This window comes from Xiphias gladius, chromosome 16 (genome assembly GCF_016859285.1).
Source record: "Xiphias gladius isolate SHS-SW01 ecotype Sanya breed wild chromosome 16, ASM1685928v1, whole genome shotgun sequence".
Classification (NCBI taxonomy): Eukaryota; Metazoa; Chordata; class Actinopteri; order Istiophoriformes; family Xiphiidae; genus Xiphias; species Xiphias gladius.
The window spans coordinates 1,270,472-1,287,971 of NC_053415.1; the positions used below are offsets into that span (position 1 = coordinate 1,270,472).

Consider the following 17,500-nt stretch of genomic DNA (forward strand, 5'->3'; position numbering starts at 1 on the left):
CCTAACGTGGATTAATAGACTTGGGGATCAGTTACTCAGCAATACACTGAGGGGAGCTGAGGTATCAGTTGACAATCAGTTGTCAAATTCCATATCAGTTGACAAATTCTGCCGGCGTCCCAAACGCCGGCAGAATTTGAGGAAGCTCGCATCCATACAAGTGATTGAGAAACAGAACTGAAAAAGTGACAGTACTGTGTTTTAATGTAATTGTTAACAGACAGGGTGTTGTTGTGGCTGATGGAGGAGTCCATCTAAAATCAAAGACATTTCAGAAAACACAATGACATTTCAGATTACAGAAAGGGTGGGACAACACTTGTTATATAGGATAGGAAAGATCCCAAGTCAATAGTTTCCATGCATATGACATCATGAACTGCAGATGGAGAGCAGGGTGTGATTTTCTACATTGGAAGCACTATCACAAGCTCTCATAGTGCCTATGGATTGTGTTGTTTACAGTTGCTAAAATTAATCTAGCCAAGAAAAGCCAAAAAACTTTTATCGAGTACCAAAAGTTGTTGTTCATAAGGGGGAAAATTGCAAGAAATTGACCGAAAAAATGGTGGCTAAAATCGCTTGTAAACCTTTGTCAGCAGTTGGGAGGAGCAGATTCAGATAATGATTTTGTCACAAGTGACCAGTTTTGTTAAAGGTAACGTAGCTTATAAACTTATAAACTTATAAACTATGGTTATGTACCTGTTTCCTTAATTTGTATTGTTAGGGTTATTGTTTTTTTCTTTGCTTTTTTGGGGGTTTGTAACCCCGTAAGTGAACAACAATACATAGCAACAATAACTACTAAGTGGAGACATCTATCTTAGATTATAGTTATATAGGACAGATGTGATTCTGACAACAAATAATGTACGTAAACTTCGAATTAGGCTTACACAATTTAGATAACTAAGTTCTCAACAGTGGTGGAAAGAGAATTCAGATCCTTTACTGAAGCATCACTGTGTAAGCAGCATGTTACTGTTGTAACTGCTGGAGGTGGAGCTACTTTGAACTACTTTATATACAGTTTTATATACAGGTACACTGGATAAATCTGAGGGGGTTGTGAGTTGATTAATAAGAGAGAGAGCAGATAAAACAAAGTTCTGATACACAAATCTATTTTAAATTTTTGGATTTTTTCCTCTAATCTTTGATTTTTTGTGAGATATTGGATCAGTTGAGTATTTATTGAAATTAAACCCATGGGAGAAGTTTAGAGAGAAAATCATCATTTGGTGAAGCTGTTAACAACTCATAGACATCTGAAATGTGAGCCCAACTACACACAGCTTTTTGTAAGACGTCAGAAGATCAAACAGATCAAACCATGGATGACATTGAGAGGATGGAGGATGTTTTGAAGCACTGTGCACACAGTTTAGCCAAGAGTCTTTTCTGAAGAATGGAGACAAGACATACGTTTACACTGGGCTCCACAACTTTTCAGTTTTAATTCAGGTTTTTCAACTGTATGAACCTTTTATCACCTGTGGCATTTTGTCTGTTGTGTCTAAATTTGAACCAGTAATTTTAGTTTTGTTGAGGTTGAGACTAAATCTTGCTCTTAAAGATTTGGCTTTCAGGTTCGACATTTCTTACTCAACTTTTTCTGGAGTTTGGCAAAAGTTAATTGGCATACTTCATGAGAGATTGTAGTTTTTAATTTAGTGGCCATAGAAAGATGTACTTCAAGCTACAATACCAAAGGCATTCAGGCAAGCATATAGATGTAGAGTTGCTGTGATCACTGACTGTTATGAAGTATTTATTGAAAGACCTTCTAATTTGCTTGCTAATTGCTTGCCAAACTGTAAGTGTCACCACACTCTGAAATTTCTGATCGGTGTTGCTCCCCAAGGGTATTTCTCTTGCATATCTCCTGCCTTGGGAAGAAAACTTAGTGATAAGCAGATTACTAAAGAGAGTAACCTCCTAAAACGTCAGCAGCTGAATGTGGGTCAAGGCAGCAGCTCGGCAGCAGCAGCTTGTGGTGTATTTTTACATTGCAGTAAAATTATACATACATTATTTGTTGTCAGAATCACATCTGCCTTATCCAACTATAATCTAAGAGACTGGCTCCATGAGCATTATCCAACTATGCTCCTCCCGACCACAGGCGAACAACAACTTTAAGTACTCAATAAAAGCTCTTAAATGGTTTCTCGGCTGGATCGAATTTGAGCAACCATAAATGATGCAAACCATAGGTATTATGAGAGCTTCTGCAGCATCTGCAGTTCATGATGTCACATGCAAGCAAACTATTAACTTGGGTTTCGTCCAATCATAGACAGTTGTTGTCCCACCCTTTCCGTAATCTGAAATGTCGTATTTTGTGAAATGTTGTTGTGAAATTTTTTTGGTAATGTTGTGTTTTGGTAAGTGTTGTGTTTTTCAGAAACATGTTTTTTGAAATGCTATTGTTTTGTCAAAAACTGTTTTGTGAAATACTGTCTTATTAGAAATGTTGTGTTGTATAAAGTTGTAATGTAGAAAAAAGTATTCTATGTTATTATAAAAACATATATATCATAAAACCACATGCTTCAAGATTATCCAATTTAATGCCTTTATGACTTGTAGTATTCCTCTCAGTTCCTGAATGTAAATCACCTGAAAGTAACCGTAATATAGTATGGTTAATCCTTCTTATTTGTGCATTATGTGGAACTTAAACAGAAACAAAAAATATATTAGCTTGACTGAGCCAATATTTTTCATTTGCACAAACTCCTTAATCTCATTAATCAAGTGTGTCCCAGTGAGCTCTGATAAACTCCACACTCTTGCTTTCTTAACAGCCACTGTCACACAAGTAGGCACCCGACTACTCGTAAATTCTGCAAGTGTAGGTCTTCGGGTTAGAAATTACTGATGCTTTTTCAGGAAATCAATTGTTGTCTGGATGGTGCAGAGCGGCACGATCAGAACACAATGCATCTCAAATCCAACGCCAGAGGCAGATGGTGTGTGTGTTTATATAATTTATACAAGGATGTCAGAATAAGTAATAAAAGATTTTTATGAAGCAATTTATGTGACTACATTAATCCAGTGCAATTTCAGTTTTAATTCTGCTGTATCTGACGTCATAAATGATCACATCATATTGTAAAATCTAACACAACAGACAACACACAGAGTAGATAAACTGCTGCAATCTGTCCACATAAACAACAGAATACTGATTCATAACAGACTGGTCTGTGGTGTGTGTAGTATTGTATAGGGTTATTATGTAGCGACCTGGTGTCATTTGCAGATACTTTAATAAAGGTAAACACAGTGGATGCCATGAGTAATGGCACTGCGGTCTGGCAAAGCACTTCCCAAATGCTGCCTTTCAGATGTCTACAGGGATTTAATCAAAGTAAAGGACAAGCTTTTTGTACATTAAAAAACAGCTGTGAACAACAGATACTGTAACAATCATTCATTAAAAAATCAGGTTGAAGTCAAAACCCAGCGCTGGCTAACTGACATTGTGACGTCAAGCACACATTAGGTTTTGGTAACCATACCTCAAGACAAGAATGTTGGTATTCTATGTCAAGATGCTGTTGGAATGAGACTTATTAATGAGATTTAGAACACGTTATTTAACAACACAACCTAAAAACAAACAAAATATCAACGTCAACATCAGCTTTCGTCAGTACTCTACGTGTAAAATAAAAATGGTTTATTAAATGAAAATGATTAATCATTTTATTTACATTTACAACTTGGAAACATAATAAGTCTACATTTTTACTTACTATGTCATAATTTTGAGGAGTTTTTTTTTTTTTTTTTGCCATCAAAAGATTTCCAATTTTTACTTTTCTGGCAGGAATGGGCTTCCACAGACCACTGAGGAAAAATACAAATCAAAGTCTTGAAAGAGAAATTAAGGCAAGTATCAAAACCAAAAGTACTTCTTGTGAAGAAGAGTAGAGATTAGTTTTATCGTATTTTTGTGCTGTATTTACTTGATTTACCACAACATTGTAGTATTGTTGTATTTTTAACTTCTACAAACTGTTAAATCTCTGAATTTCAAGAGTTTCAAATATTTTGCTCATGAGCTCAGCATAATTTCCAATATCTTCTCTATGAAATGCAATATTATGCAGAGAGGTAAAAAAACAAATGTGCAAATATACAACAGCTTGCAAATCTCATCTGCCAGCAGCTTCATTCACACATTTTGCCAAACAGTATTTTTGTACATTTTTGGTTGGATTAGGAGATTTCTTAAAGCTGCTATCAGCTCTCAGCAGCAGTGCTACTCTCTAGTGAACCCGTCATTATGACAATACTCTCCGTCTCGTTTCCTTCCAAAGACACCAGCAGTTAGAAGCTGATTAGCTTCTGATTAATGCCAGGCTTCCAGACGGAAAAGCACTGCAGAGTGACATAGAAGTCTTAGTTTCCCAGCAGCCCACTGCAGATGCTTCCAGTGAACGCTCTTAGAAATGCCACACCAGTCTAATTTACACTGAGTCTGAGTCATAGTCTGAGCCTCACAGTGTGGGAAATCATCACTGAATCCCAGCTGATACAGGAGGTTGAACCAGGACCACCAAACACTGTGCAGAATTCATGAGGCCCTAAAACTGAGACACTGTGACATTAGGACCTGACCTGCTGGAAAATTTAAGACCTGAACTGAGACCTTAAGCTATAATTTTACTTCATTGCACTGACTCTGGGCTCTATTTCTCTGTCAACACAAAGCCAGCAGTAGAGCACATGCAGTCTCAAGTGGTTTTCTTTGGCTCGCAGTGTATATTTTGTCCTCTGCACCTGTTTTTCTACAACTCAATACTTTGCCTGAATGCATCCTGCGTAGCACTGTAGCTGCTGCCGCTCTGCTAACACCCTGCTCATGCTATGCCTCCTGTGTAGACACAATGTTAGCAATAATTTCATCCACATGTTGCTGAGAGTAAGCCAGTGCCCTGGGGTTTTGCAGAAATAATGGAAATGATGGGGGGTGGTGGTGGTGGGACTCACTGACATATATTTTTCTAGGATGGGATGTCTGATGTCAGATATTTTCCCTTTAATGGATTAAGTACCTGCAATCATCACACAGCAGCAGGAATAATACCGGTGTTTCATTTACAGTCTATTCAAGCAAGTCAAGCAAAGTGCAAATAACCAAAGGGACGAACATTTTTAGGTCAGGAAAACACCAACAGATGCCGCTGTTTGCACTCATCTTTAGTAGAATGCATGTTGATGGTGTGATCAAGCACTTACAGAGTGCACATCTCTTTCATCTCCTCTTTGATCCATTATAGATAATCCTAATCAATATCTGAGTATGACAGAAAACTTTTGTCTGATTCACAGCAATGCTCAAAATTAATATGACATCAAATAACACAGCAACATTTCGAAATTGTTTAATATAGTTTTTTGGTAAGTGTGAAATCCTTTATTAATCAGGTCGGATTAATACAACAGTAAGAAGCCTTCTCAGTGCAATTTACCTGAGTTTTTTCTGGGTTTAACTCCCCAGTTGTTCATTCTTGGAAACTAAATGTTTTTCATTACTGTAGTAATCCCTTGCTGATTATGTCAGTTGTCTCGGCATGGTCAGTAGAAAGTGAGTGTTGATAATCCTATAAAACCCTCTGCTAGTAACACTGAAAATACACAGAGGAGGAAACTCGTGGACTCCACAGCTATTTCAAGCATTTTCATTGCACTCTATAGGAAACTGGTGCATCCTCTGTGTGAGCAATACCGCTGGAAAGACCTCCAATGGTGATGCATTCATCGAAATAGATTTTTTCCTCCCGGGAGACCTAGTACAAATTATTGCTCTAAATAACCTGATATCATATACTCATAGTGTTTTCTCTCATTAAATTACTCATTACAACAAAATAACATTAATTAGTTCTTAATTCTCAGAACACAGAGCTACAAGAGAAGAAACCCGCGGTCAGAATTATATTTTAGCCTCTCTCATTCATAGTGACTTACTTTAAATGCAGTGACAAATAAAGTGATTTATCAGAGGCATTTCAAGCAGCACCTATAAGAGGAGAAGAGCCAAAATAACACACTGTATCAAGAACATTCAGGGCTGTAACCAGACCAAATCATTAACCACAGTCTGTGTAGACATGAAGGTTGTGGAGAACTGTCACTTCACTAAGCCCCACCCCTGTAAGTTACTGGTTTTGCATGGCATGCACTGTGAAAATATGAAGATAGTGGCAGATTTACCATCATAATTATCTGTAATTTTTGAAATAATGGGTGCTTGACTTCAGACAGTTTCTCATTTCTAGTCAGCGACCGTCGGTTTTGCTGCAGACAGATTTTATCATCTAATTCAAAGAAAAGCTAATGTTGTGCTAATGTATTGAAAAGCTAATTAAGCTAATGTTAGCTGCATGAGTTAGTTGAAAACCCTAAATCCGGTTGACTTTTAATGTTTCCAGCTGACTCATTTTTCAATAAAAACCCTGTAAAAAAGCCTTAAAAATGCACTTGATGGCTTCATATCATGCTAAAAGACTAAAACTAACACATCGGAGGAAAGAAGTCATCATCCTCACCAATGTAGGAGACATGGAAATAAAGAAACAGCATTGTTTCTTATGTTGTACTGTAGAACTAATTAGGCCTAATATTGAAGTTTTATGTAAAAAATGTCAGATCAGAAAGTTATTTTATTCTAATTTAACCCTGTATTAGTTCTTAGCTTATGTACTTGTTCTTATTTTCAAACAGTAAGTTACACTTCAAAAATGACACAAGAAAAGCTTTTAGGATATTGACTACCCGATGAGTTTGGCAAACAGCATTATCTCAAGTAATGCTGGCTGGGGTTGTTGGAGTGTAAACTTCTCAAATCTAATAAACAGCAGCACCAACTGACTAACATTAATATAAACTCTGATAGTTAGTTAGGAACTTAATTGTCCATGTTGTGGAAAATTATCCTTGGCTTCACCTCAAAGCATTAAATGTACAATATAGGGACAGCACAATACAAGCATTCAGCAAACAACTCTGGAATGATAGTGACAGTGATATTACACAGTGGATGTGCTGGTCATGAACTGGCCTTTTTTTGTTATGCCACCCCCCCAAAAAAAGACAAAAAACAAATGTAGTTTGCTTACGAAGTAATGCTTGGTTACTAGGTAGTGAGCTAGTTCGCTGGACATGATAACTGTCAAACTCTCTAAACTCTGAGAATCTCTCACATAAGTCAAACATGCACACTGTTTCACCATGTGGAGAAATCCAAAGCTTGACGCAGTTGTTAAGCTATGATTGGACTTTTCCTCGCTCAGAGGAAGGCTTTTCCTCTGAGCGTGGAAAGCCCTGAGCACCAGCTTTCATCTATTCTTAAACTCATGTTCAGTCTTTATGATTATCTGCATCACTCTTCCCTTTCTCAGTCTAAGTAGATTCTTTAAAATCAGAGTCAGATTTTTCTTTAGCTGTAATTTTTCACTGGCATTACCAAAACAAATAATAAAGCTAAACACATACTAAGTACTCTGTCACACTATTAAATGTGTTAAAGTGAACATATATTAAGCTGGATTATATATTATAAAAATGTTTAGCCTACTTCCATAATTTTTTACTAATACAGATTTTAAAGATTTAAATTCTGACTTAACAATAACCAAAGAGCTTGAGGTGTTATCACTGCTGGGCTTGAGACTTCAGGGTAGTTTTTTTTTTATTGTTTTTATCATAATTTGAAAAACTAACAAACTAACTAGTAACTGGTAAATTCCTCACTGACTGACTCAGAGACTGGCAAACAGGCAGGGAACAGCTGGAGGAAGCCTTCAAACAATTCTGTAAAACCACCAGAGAAAAGTAGGTGTCAAAAAGCAACCAACAGGTCCCACCAACAAAAGGTGAAGTCTGACCTTGGATCTGAAATTTCCAACTGTGAAATTCACGGTCAAGAGGATCTGTTACGAGCTACCAAGCACTTCTCAGCTAGCTAAATAAATAAACAAACATTTTCAGATCAAGTCTAAAAACAGTCAATGCTTTTATCTGTGAAATGATATCAACTAAGGGACTGTATGAAAATGAATAGGGTGGTGAACCGTATATTTCACTTGATAAAAAAAGCAAGATCCTCCCCAGGGTTTTTAAGATATTCTTTGAACCCTAGCTCCTCTTGAGTGTAACAACTCCCCCACAACATGTTAAAATAATATAACAGTATTAAATTGGTACAACTTGTTTTAATCATGTACCCCAGTTTAAACCTTAATATCACGATGGAATTTCTAATGTATGCCATCAATATACACATTAGTAAGACCCTTATACAAAGACAGAACTGTTTGCCTCTACATATGTTAAAGTACACCTGTATGAAACTTGTTGAAAGTGTTGTCTTTTTGATATAACTATTAATTTTATTTCAAAAGCAGGATGAAATTTAATATAAAGTTTGGATGAGAAAAAATAAATCAATCAAAGAACCTATCCTGCTTTCCCACAAAAGTCAGACTACCTTAACTTAACCTTAACTTAAGCAAAAAAAAAAAAAAAACCTGGAGCAGGTAAGAATGGGATTTGTTTCCCCACATTCCTACATTCTATCATGTTTGTGAAATTACACCTGTTTAATCTGATTTGATTTGATTTTAATAGGCTAAATGATTGACAAATTCTTCATAAATCAGTAATAAAAAGTTTGTAAATGTTTTAATAACCATTAATAAAGCCATTATTTCATCAGAAACTTGTAGCCTTATTAAAAAGTGGTACCAACTTTGCTTGTCTAGAGAATATAAAGTCAAAGCCTTCAAAATGCTTCAGCCAATGTTTTCTAAAAGAATATTCAAAGAGCTGGCTGCTAGCAACAGTTGTCCTATCAAGTAACTCTGATGTGAACAACATGCCCTATTTTCTGTTGGTTTCCACATATAAAGAAGGCTTTAGACAGCAGAACATCAGCAGGCTGCATTCAAAGGCAACACAGGACTGATGAACCTCTGACTGTTCTTATCAGAACTTCAGCCTCTGATGTTGACATTTTTATGAATGAGAAGAAGAGAAAATTGGTGCACTGCAGGTCATTTTTCTTTACCTGTAGCAAAGCTCTGTCAGATCTAATATCAAATGCATTGGCATAAATGCTAACCCCAAACATCTGGATAATTCAAAGATTAATAGGGATGGGAAAATAGTCTTTTTAGCCCTTCACATACACTCAGTCAAGCACTCCCCACTCCACCCCCTCCCAATAAAAACTAAAACAAACAAACAAAAACATCTGATAACATAATATATTCCTACCACAGCTTAAAATATGACAGTGTTATATAAATGGACTGCGGTAAACTGATCATTTGCCATCACTAGAGAGTAACGTCCTCATATTAATGTAAGGGTTTCTGGTAAAAACAATATCAACATCATGCATTGTAAAAAAAAAGTGATGACACTGTTTTTCATATAATTGCTATTAATTTGTTGTTTCATGTGATTAGTATTTATATATGGTCTTCACATGGTTTTTAGGTGTAGTTCTGTTTTTTTGTTTAATAAGGCTGAGGTTTTGGTAATCTTTGAATAAACTGTTTTACTGATAGTTAGGTTGAGGTTTTGGTTTGGCTTATAAACTGTACAAATACAATTATTATACAATTAATTACAAAAGATAGTAAAGTAGTAAAATACAAACACACACACATTTGTACATACTTTTAAAATAGTATCACTGTATTTCTGTATTTTAGATTTTTCCCCTATGGAATGTAAATTATGTGTAATTACAATTACAAATAAGTGTTTATATATATATATATATATATACATATGTGCAGTGCATATGAACGTGTAGGCATACCTCCAAAGTCTGTAGTGGAGGCATTATTATAAAAGCATATACTATATTCTTGTGTCTACATACATTTAGATGCAAAGCCAGTTGGGTGCTGGATGTCCATACAGTGTTTTTATAAATAGCAAATTCAGAAGGATGACACTGACCCAGGAACTGTGATAAACCATTAGAGTTCCAGGGACTTGTAAAATCAATGCCAAAGTGCATTGAAGCTGTTCTGGTGGCTCATGGTGGCCCAACACTTTACTAAGTCACATTATGCTGGTTTTTCCTTTAATTTGATACCCGTCTGTATCTCTGTCTGTATTTACTATTGTTTGTTGTCCGTTGTTCCATCATATTCTGGGTCATTTCTGAAAGAGTATTTAAGTAAAAAAAAAAAAATAAAATTAAGAAATAAATAAATTATTTTAGTCAAATTTTTATTATGAAAAAGAAAAAAAAATCAAAAATATTTGCCTAACATAACTGCAATGAATCAGATGATCATTCTGCATGTGTGTTTGCAGTACGTATAGTACAGAAGCTGCTATAAAAAAAAAAATTCAGTTTGAAGTCTAAGCTATTGTGACTTCATGAAATATTATTCACAAAATAAAATATAAACTTACTTAATTTAGATAAGTAGGAAGTCCCTGTGAGCTGAGGGTGAATACTGTGAGGAGAGCAATTTACCATGCTTTAGTAGTTTTATCATTTCATCACATGTATCCTGGTACTTTATTTATTCATCAGTGCCTCTGAATGTTTGGACTGAATATTCTGTTCAGTTACTTGTGTGTCTGTGCTGAAACGTGCTTGTCTGTTCAAACCTGAGAGGTAAAATATCAGTGCCATCCCACTGCCCTGTTCTGCCTCGTTTACCTACTGATAAATTTATCACTTCTTCATGAATACGAACAGCAGGAGCTGTGTGAGTGGCTGCTGTGAAGCTGCAAGCCACCTCGGCTCATACACGCATGCAATGAGTGGGAAATAATCTGCTGTGAAGTGTCTGCTCACTGAGCTAATTTAAACCATGGAAGTTTAAGTAAATAAAACAATATATAAGTAGGGTGGAGAGCTGAGCTGCTGCAGTGACAGATTTTTGGTTATATAAGATGGTTGCCAGTGCAGTGTGCTCCACCAGTTGTGAGGTAATCTCTGAGAGGGCAACAATATTCCACCCACAGACCCTTGGTGAAGAGTGTCATATCAGACAGCATCATGGCAATGAAAGCCCCTGCTTTTTCCAGCCAAGAGACGGTTTAGATAAAACAACAAAAAAAACAAAAAAAAAAACTCACGGCAGAAAAATCCCCTTAAAGTCCAAAGAGATGACTTTTTTGTAGTCAAAAATCTTGTCCAAAATGTCAGTAAAGCTGAGCTATAGTTTATGTAACCATAATAATTATTTTGTTTTTGTTTTGTTGGAACATTGCAAAATCAGCATTAAGACAGTTCTTACAGTTGCATTAAGGTTTCACCAACATCTGGTATTTACATAAATATTTCTGCACTGTTTCACTTCCAGTCTCTGTCTGACTGAGAGGAGGTATTCAATTTTCTTAGTGCAATAAAAGGTCTAGTTTTTATATGAAAAAAAAAATAGAAACATGCAGGGTTATGCAGTAGTAAATTATTTTCTTAAGAAAGTTAGCATGCATGATTCAGTCAGTGACAGGGCAATATGATAAAAGCAGTTTTACGCTAGGTCCTTCCCTGTGCTGTAGGTGTTCTTTGTTTGCTGACAAGGACTGATGACCTGTGTGTGTCTGTGGGAAATAATTCCCTGTCAGAGGATTAAAAAAATAAAAAATAAAAATCTGTTCTGTATCTACCATCATGCTGGAGCTCCAAATTAAATGATAAATCTGGTAAATCTTCTATATTTTTATTCTTCTCACCAAATGTCTTGGTCAGACCCAAAACAAGAATGAATGTATGCTACTAACTAGTGTTGTTTGAATCTGATATAAAGCCTGAGCTCCATTGTTTCCAAAAACTAAAAACACATCACTGAGCAACACTGTTTCACTGGGTGCCATGTTTCTTCATTACCATGAACACAACACACTGTAGTTTATTTTTACTAAATCCCACGTAGACGGTCTTCTGCCAGAAATATTGCTAGAGAACCAAATGTGGATTAATCTGCCACGGCTAATAGTACCAGACAAATTCACTATTTCCTGCTCTTTGAGTACAGGTCGCTAAAAACTAAAATGACCAGCTGTTTTAGGAAATTACTGAGCCTTTATTCAAAATGAAAATATATTTGTGAGGTGTTTTTAAAAATTCACATCTTTAGTAGGAGTATATTATTGATCAGTATTGAGAGACACTCAAACACTTTATTGGTTTTGGTCTTTTCATGAGATTTGTTGACACTAAGATAAATATAGAGTATCATCAAACTTATCCTTCCAAACACAGTGAAATAAAAAGATAATTTTATAAGTTCTTTTAAAAGTTCTATCCCCTAATAATATGTCTAATAATATTTCAAAAATGATTATTAGTATATGAAAATCCCTCTCTCTTTTCTTTGTGTAGAACATAATACTTTTGATGACTCATCCCAAAGTCGGAAGCGTACACCTAAATATATCACATTAAATGTGAATTGGGGGGACTAGCTATCGTGTCCCTTCAGATATAACTGCTCTTGTCCTTTAGCTTGTGGGTCATAGTAGCTAGCAGAGTGATATCAAAGTAAAGAGAAAGACGCTGAACTTTACAGGGTTGCCCCAGTACAGCCATTACCCTTACAACCGAGGAAAAGACAGACCCTGGATACAATGACAATAGTTTTTTATGGCTTTTACATTTTTTTTTTAACCGTTTGTTTTGTTTTGTTTTTTTGTTTGTTTGCTTTGTTTTGGGTTTTTTTTTGTGTGTTTTTAAGAATATAGTTAAGTTTAGGGAATGATTATGGTTATGGCAAATAAAGTATGGTTAAGTTATGGGACAGTTGGTTAATAAAAACATTAATTGCAGGTTTGTGACACAAATTCCAATCTCCTGGATGGAAGTCTGACTGATAGAATGGTAACATTACAGCTTTATGCAATAGAATTTGAAGTGAAATGATTTGTTTAACTTTGGAAAAGGGTTTCTTTGAATCTACAAAGACAATAGGGACAGCACTCTGACTGCTTAATTTACTCACAGGGGATGCTGTCATGAAACCACAAAATCTAAAATATTGATTTTTTCCTTTTAGGTAAAGATTTTTTTATTTCTCAAGAGAGCACAGGAGATGTAATTTGCGAAGCAGATGCGTCTGTAGTAGGAGAAAACAAACATGCAGTTTAATTTCAGTTCAGGACTTCAGCATCACTTTGTTCTCCCTAAGAAAATGATAAAGGAAACTGGTGAAGGGCCCAAACCAAGTAGTTCCAACTGTGAAAAGCTGTTGAGTTGCCAATCATGTAGCACTGAAAGAGCATTGTAATGCAAAGTATTGAAGGTTCTGAAGAGACATATTGAATGCCTCTCAGTGGGGACAAGAGCAGAAAATACCTCTTCTCGTCTCTTTGTAAAGACAGAGGAAGAGCGACACAATACGTCCTCTGAGAGGATGTGGCTGCCATTATCTGTGTCACCTGGCCACCAAGAGCAGCCCTGATAGATGTCTGCTCCCCTCGTTCTGTTTCTCAGAGGTAAATATGAGAGCAGCTCCTTATCCTCCAGGAGCATCTCACCATTTCATCTCAGCACAGCATGTCAATTCTGATCACTGGATGCGTTTGAGAAGCACAGGAGCATCATAAATGAGTAATGCAGCTGTCAGATTAGTTCAGTTCATTGGCTTACATCACTAACATAAACGCCTTCTATACCCCAACACAGGCCTGGTGTCATGGTCATCCCCAGAGAGCATAGACAGACCAAAAGAGCGAATGATGTCACGGCTGTGTCCACATTCACATACTGCCAGCAGTGCTGGCAAAAAATGAATACATTTTTGTACCGCTCTTTTCTTCTCTCACCTACTCAGCTTTTATATATTACTAAACTAACAGCTAGTGATCACTCATCGGCTTGATCAAAGCAGTTCAGGCTGGACTGATACATTTTCATTGCATTTTACCATAGCTGTTTGCTATGTTTTACCATTCAGTACACACCTTTGTGCTGGACTTGGATCAACTTGGCTTCTGCTGATACCAACTCTTGCGTATACTTACATATTTTTTACATATTTTTTCTTCTAATGGTGGTGGTGATGGATTTGATATTGGAGACATGAGGCAGGTGGAAGAAAGGTTCAGTAATCTGTGCTTCTCACTAACACACATCAAGCAAAGACATCTCCACTGCTTGATCGCAGCTTTCTTTGACAGTGAATTAAAGAACTTAAGCATGATGATTTCACAGCTGTAGTCTCAAGTAGCAGTTACTGGATGTAACTCTAGTCTTATAGGTATGTGTACTGCCCAACTATATCAGAAAATACACGAAAGCGTGTAAACACAGTTAATGTAGGAAATATATTTAAAGCATGATACGACCTAATAATCACAATACAATGTGTTGTTACTGCATCAAGTATAAACCCATCTTTATTGTTAATCGTTGTTTTGCATATTCATTTAGGGGTGCCTGGTGGACTTTTTGACCACTATTAGTTCTATGGAGCAATTCCATTTTTCTAAGTGGGTTCCAATGTGTTTATTCTAGTGTAACACATAAGTAGACACATGCAACTGATGCCAAGGGTTTCATCATATTACGCTTATCTACGGGCGGCAGTAAAGTGCCAACAAATACTGTTAAGCATACTGCTAGCAAGTTGACATGAATGTAAACAATGCAGGTTTCAAAATCAAAAGAAAATCTACTTTGTAAATTTTTTCTAGTGAGGAAAATGCATTCAACACATTTGTTAGGCCTCAAGGATACACACAGTCTGAATTGCTGAGAAATGCTTTGGGTAAACATTAAATTTGTTTGTTTACAAGCAAACTCCACAGGTCACCATTAAACACTTCAGTCGTTCCTATTTATCTTGTATTTTTTGCTACTCTCATGATATAACATGCATATGTATTAATGGATAATTGCTATGCTTCCACCTAATGTCTGAGATGTAATGCCTGAGACTTGAAAACCGAAGTCAAGCTAAAGTCCTCTCGACTTTAAAGATCAATACTGCAATACAGCTCAAAATATGAAAATGTAGGCCAAAACGAACCACATTCTGTAGAGTTTGTTATCTTTAGTAGTGTCAAAAATTTAAAGCCAAATATTTTTTAAACTATTGAACGTTACATAGACCTGATACAACTTTCAACAGTTCAAATCAGTGGGATCAGTCTTGAATGAATTCTGTAACTATAGTGTTTTGTTTTCAACAACTGAATTTGCAACAGCTCTGATTCACACTCCTGACTGGTATCTTCCTAATGCCTGCTAATGTCATGGCCATCAAAGAGCCATTTTCCATACCAAACAACATACTTATAGAACCAACAGCTCCTCCTTCCTCACAACTGGTGTTTGCTGCTGCAGTTTATTACAGGTCAAAGAAAATATAGCAAAGGTGGGTGGTTTCTGTCTTTATCCATTAACAATTTATTTTTTGTTAAATGGAGAACATGTTTTTTTTTTCCAGTTTGAACTTATTTTATTGCTGTAAAACCAACTGGACATTAGAAAACATGACTTTTAAGATTTATCTACAGACCTACAGTATTAAGTACTGTGCTACAGAGAGGTGTAATGTTAAAAGAATCTAGAATAAGATGGTGAGGATGGAACAAACATAGACAATGACTGTTTTTAAGTTTCAGTATGTTTATGTGAATAATTCATGAGAAGACACAGACTTTCTGACCTTGTAATATCACTATTCTTGTGTTCTAATCATGTCATTTAGTAACCTTTTTTTTCAATTTTACATAGTAAAATTGAAAATACACTTTAAACCTTTTTCGTTTTGGCACTACCCTCGTGGATTTTTATTTGAGTCTTCATATTTGAACAGTTAAAGTTTTGAAGTCTAGTCCAACAGAGTCTACAGCGTGACTTCTAGTGCACATTTCTGCACTGGGCTTTAGGTTAGTACAGAAAATAAGATCTGCAGTAGACAGACATTTTGTTAAACTAAGAAATCTCAACATATCAGCACACTTCATACCATGAGTACAGTACTTGTACTTTAAATAAATACAACAATGAAGTTACAGTTTAATAAATTGTAATTTAAGTACATTCCAACCATGTTTTTTATTAATTAATGTTTACTTTTAGTTATTGTTATTGGTTATAATAATCTAATTAATCTTATTCTGAGTTTCTTTTTGAAACTGATTGTTTGACTCATAATTTATTTGTCCACAAATATCTGCTGGTTGATGGGGGAAACCCCCTTTATGTGGTTAAAAATTTGCATAAGTTATCTTCTGTCTTCTGCTGTTGGGTACACAATTTAATTGCAGTTTTGTACATAATTTAAACCTTTGTTAGTTGTAATACTACTAGTGCTGATATGACTAATATTAAGCTTTTGAATATTTGCACCAGTCTTTCGCGACTCTACAACTTCTATTTGTTCTGTATTGATGGTGTTATAAATTAGTGAGTAAGACGTATCTAAATCCGCCTCAGGTACCTCCCCTTCTCATTTTCACTTCCGCTCACAGACGCTCGCCCTCTAGTGGCTGTTTAAACATCACCTGGCTATATTTATCTGGACGGCATTTTCCCCGCCAACAGCAGACTCTGGTATTGCTATTACCGGTCAGCCTTCATGGTCTCCACCGCAGGTCGACCAAACTATTTCAACAATTGCCACATTAAGCTTTATGTGACAAATAACTTTAAATATGTAAATACTGCCATACAAACAACTCTAGGCTACAGAGTGAGAGCCGTAATGAAAGAAATGAACCTATTCACTGGACCTTCATTTCATGTGGCGAGTTCATTCTGCTCACGCTGAAGATGTAACATCAGTGTGTCGGTTACCAACACAGAGTAGACCCCGTTGACCGTTTTATGATCATTAAAGTCAGATCAACAGCAGAGGAGATGCTGTTCTTTCTGCAACAATATGAGGACACAGGAAACAGCTGAAACGCGGCGAATTTGCTTGTTCTTCTTACCACACGGAGAAACAGAGCTCAGCTCTTCCGTTACAGTATCTCTTCTTTTCTTTCCTTTCCTTAGCAAAACCAGAATAATGTGCAGTGTGCAGGCATGGTTGGAGGTGAGCTGTGAGCACAGTCTGTACTTACAGTGAGTTGCGGCGGACACAGCGCTGAAGACGCTCAGGGTGTAAAGCCACGTAGGGTGCAGCAGATGATCCATCTTCCCATTCAATTCAATCCAATTCTTCAATTTAGGGGGAGAAAAAAGATACAGAGGAGAAGGTCCTCCTAGCTCGCGCCCTAAGCATGGAGGGATGGAAGGAGATTGGTGGTGTGAAGGAGTGAAATACTCCCACGGCGACACTCAGACACTCCCTCACTGTGAGCTACAGCCAGCTCACTCCCACCTCCCCTCCTTTACCTTTTTAACTTGCGTCTCTTCTTCCCCTAAATTTCAGTCTTTTTTTCCGAGAAAGAGCGCGTAATACCGATTAATTTACTATAAAAGCACCGCTGTAAAAATGTCAACTGTCACATAGATCCAGAGCTGCAGTGGCAACAATTCACACATTGT

At 36.4% G+C, this 17,500-nt stretch overlaps 1 protein-coding gene across 1 annotated transcript in view; it reads right to left on the reverse strand.

The window, feature by feature from the left end:
- Positions 1-17,146, reverse strand: part of LOC120801588 (contactin-associated protein-like 5) — a 128,947-nt gene extending 111,801 nt beyond the window's left edge. Inside the window, exon 1 of the mRNA XM_040148737.1 lies at positions 17,074-17,146. Within this exon, the coding sequence (XP_040004671.1) occupies positions 17,074-17,146 (73 nt within the window). The remainder of the gene's footprint in view (positions 1-17,073) is intronic.
- Positions 17,147-17,500: the final 354 nt, after the last annotated feature.